Here is a 2,269-nt window from a genome sequence, read left to right on the forward strand (position 1 = left end):
TAAACTTTGTTGTTTGGCTCAGAGACTTCAGACAGTTTGTAGAGCTGCAGATGAACACTATTTCATTATTGATTCCTCTGCCAGTTGTTTTATTGATTAATCAATTAATTGAAAGTCTTCAGAAAATTGTAAAACAAAAACTCAGTTTCCCAGAATCCAAAGGGACGTCTTCATGTTGTTTGACCAACGACAGAGATCCTCACATGTGAGAAGCTGGAACAGCCAAATCTTTATTAATCGATAATCAAAACAGTTGATGAGTTTTCCACAGTGAGGGTTTCACACTCAGTGTTATCTGCTGCTGAACGCCTGCTGTGTTATTTTAATGGGACTCTTCACAGAGCAGAGAGTCAGCTGATGAAAACAGACACACGACCAGACTCACTGAGGAACTGACGAGGGAAGAACAGACGGTTAGCGTAGTTAGCACCTTTGATTTGTTTATGTTGTTCGTTAGCTTGTAACTGACAGAGGCTGACACAGTGTTAGCAGTTGTGCTAATGCTAACGCTCTCTGTCTGTACTGACATGGTTTCAGGTGTATTTAGCCCCGCCCCCGTCCACACAAGCTGACAGGATTGGTTCCTGAGGTTTGTGACGTATGAAACCCTGAATCTGTTTATGAGACTGTGATTGGTTCACTGCAGGTCAAGGTGGAAACTCTCAGTTATGGTGCTGATGATTATTTCATCATCATGTGTCTGTGTTATATAAAAACATCCTGTTGGATGCTAACTGAGTAACAAACCTGAAGCGTCTCACCTGTCCCTCAGGTAGCTGTTATCCCTGTCCAGAGTCGGTGGAGATCAGATGTACCTGTGGTTCTACGAGCCTGTCTGTCCCCTGTGGACGAGAGAGGAGCACCAAGCCACCTCGCTGCAAGGAGGCCTGCAGGTCCACACACACACACACACACACACGGAGGACCCCCACCTGTCCAGTCCCCTCTCACCACGGCTCCTCTGTTGTCTCCTCAGGTGTCCCCCGTCCTGCCACCACCTGACCAGAGAGCCTCACAGGTGCCACCCCGGGCCCTGCCCCCCCTGCAGACAGACCTGCCTGCTGCCGCTGCCCAGGTGCAGCCACACCTGTCCACAGTCCTGCCACGACCTGGTGCTGGTCAAGTCCCAGCAGGTGGGCTGCCATCTTAAAGGAACAGGTCCACGTTTAGTGACATTCGCTGGTTCATGTCTGTTAGCTTAGCTTAGCATAAAGGCAGGAAACGGGGAAACAGTGAGCCAGGCTCTGAAATAACGTGGGAGTGTGTGTGTGTGTGTGTGTGTGTGTGTGTGTGTGACAGCATCTTATCGCCGTCATCAGTTTCATCAGAAAAATTATGTTTGGAAAACCCTCTGAATGTTTTCTCTGTGTGTCTGTGTGTGTGTGTGTGGGTGTGTGTGTGTGTGTGTGTGTGTGTAGGTTCAGTTAGCAGGTCCGTGGGAGCAGCCGTCTGAACCAGCGTTTGTGAAGAAGGCTCTCCCCTGTCCGCCGTGTCAAGTACCAATACCAACGTAGGTCAAACACATTCAGTTGATCTGAATATGATCTTTTTATTCTTTAGTGTCAAAGCCCAAAAATTTCTTCTCAGTTTTAACATCTTTTAGATCCCGTCACGTTCCCCTGACCTTTGATAAATGTTATTAAGAGGAAAAGCAGAATCATAACTCCAGTCCTCACATGTATTTATTCTGTTTAGAAAAGGAGTGAAAACTAAGAAAACATACTTTTAATAGAGTAAAGAGAGTTAATAATATAATAATATGATATATTGATACGTCAGTATGAGCAGACACACAGGTGATTAAAGTAAAAGAGGAACTAAACGGACGAGGTTCGAATCTCAGTGAGTCAGACTCTAGAAAAATTAAAATGATTGTTCTCTGTTTTCACCATGTGGTCCCCAGACACACACACACACACACACACACACACACACACAGATGGTTTGTGTTGGTCGTTCACTGCGTCACAGAGCTGCAGGCAGCTGGCATACACAACTGTTAGCCACACACACACTTACAAACAACTGTTCACACACACACACACACACATTCCAAGGAGCTTTGGTTCTGTCATGGATCATTAGAACTGAGATTAAAAAACACTGCATGCTGTGTGTGTGTGTGTGTGTGTGTGTGTGTGTGTGTGTGTGTGTGTGTGTGTGTGTGTTGATGTTGGGGAAACTCAGGCCAACAGCCACAAACACGACTCAGTTGTTTAAATAACTGTGTGTGTGTGTGTGTGTGTGTTCGTGTGTGTGTGTGTGTGTG

At 46.0% G+C, this 2,269-nt stretch overlaps 1 protein-coding gene across 2 annotated transcripts in view; it reads left to right on the forward strand.

Annotated features, from left to right (window-relative positions):
- nfxl1 (nuclear transcription factor, X-box binding like 1) overlaps window positions 1-2,269 on the forward strand; it is a 15,982-nt gene that overhangs the window by 7,412 nt on the left and 6,301 nt on the right. For both annotated transcript variants that reach the window (XM_022759013.1, XM_022759014.1), the window contains exons 15-17: window positions 773-893; window positions 977-1,133; window positions 1,419-1,510. In XM_022759013.1, coding sequence (XP_022614734.1) covers window positions 773-893; window positions 977-1,133; window positions 1,419-1,510 — 370 coding nt within the window. The remainder of the gene's footprint in view (window positions 1-772; window positions 894-976; window positions 1,134-1,418; window positions 1,511-2,269) is intronic.

The sequence above is a fragment of the Seriola dumerili genome, unplaced genomic scaffold, assembly GCF_002260705.1.
Source record: "Seriola dumerili isolate Sdu_G_001 unplaced genomic scaffold, Sdu_1.0 BDQW01000317.1, whole genome shotgun sequence".
Taxonomy (NCBI): Eukaryota; Metazoa; Chordata; class Actinopteri; order Carangiformes; family Carangidae; genus Seriola; species Seriola dumerili.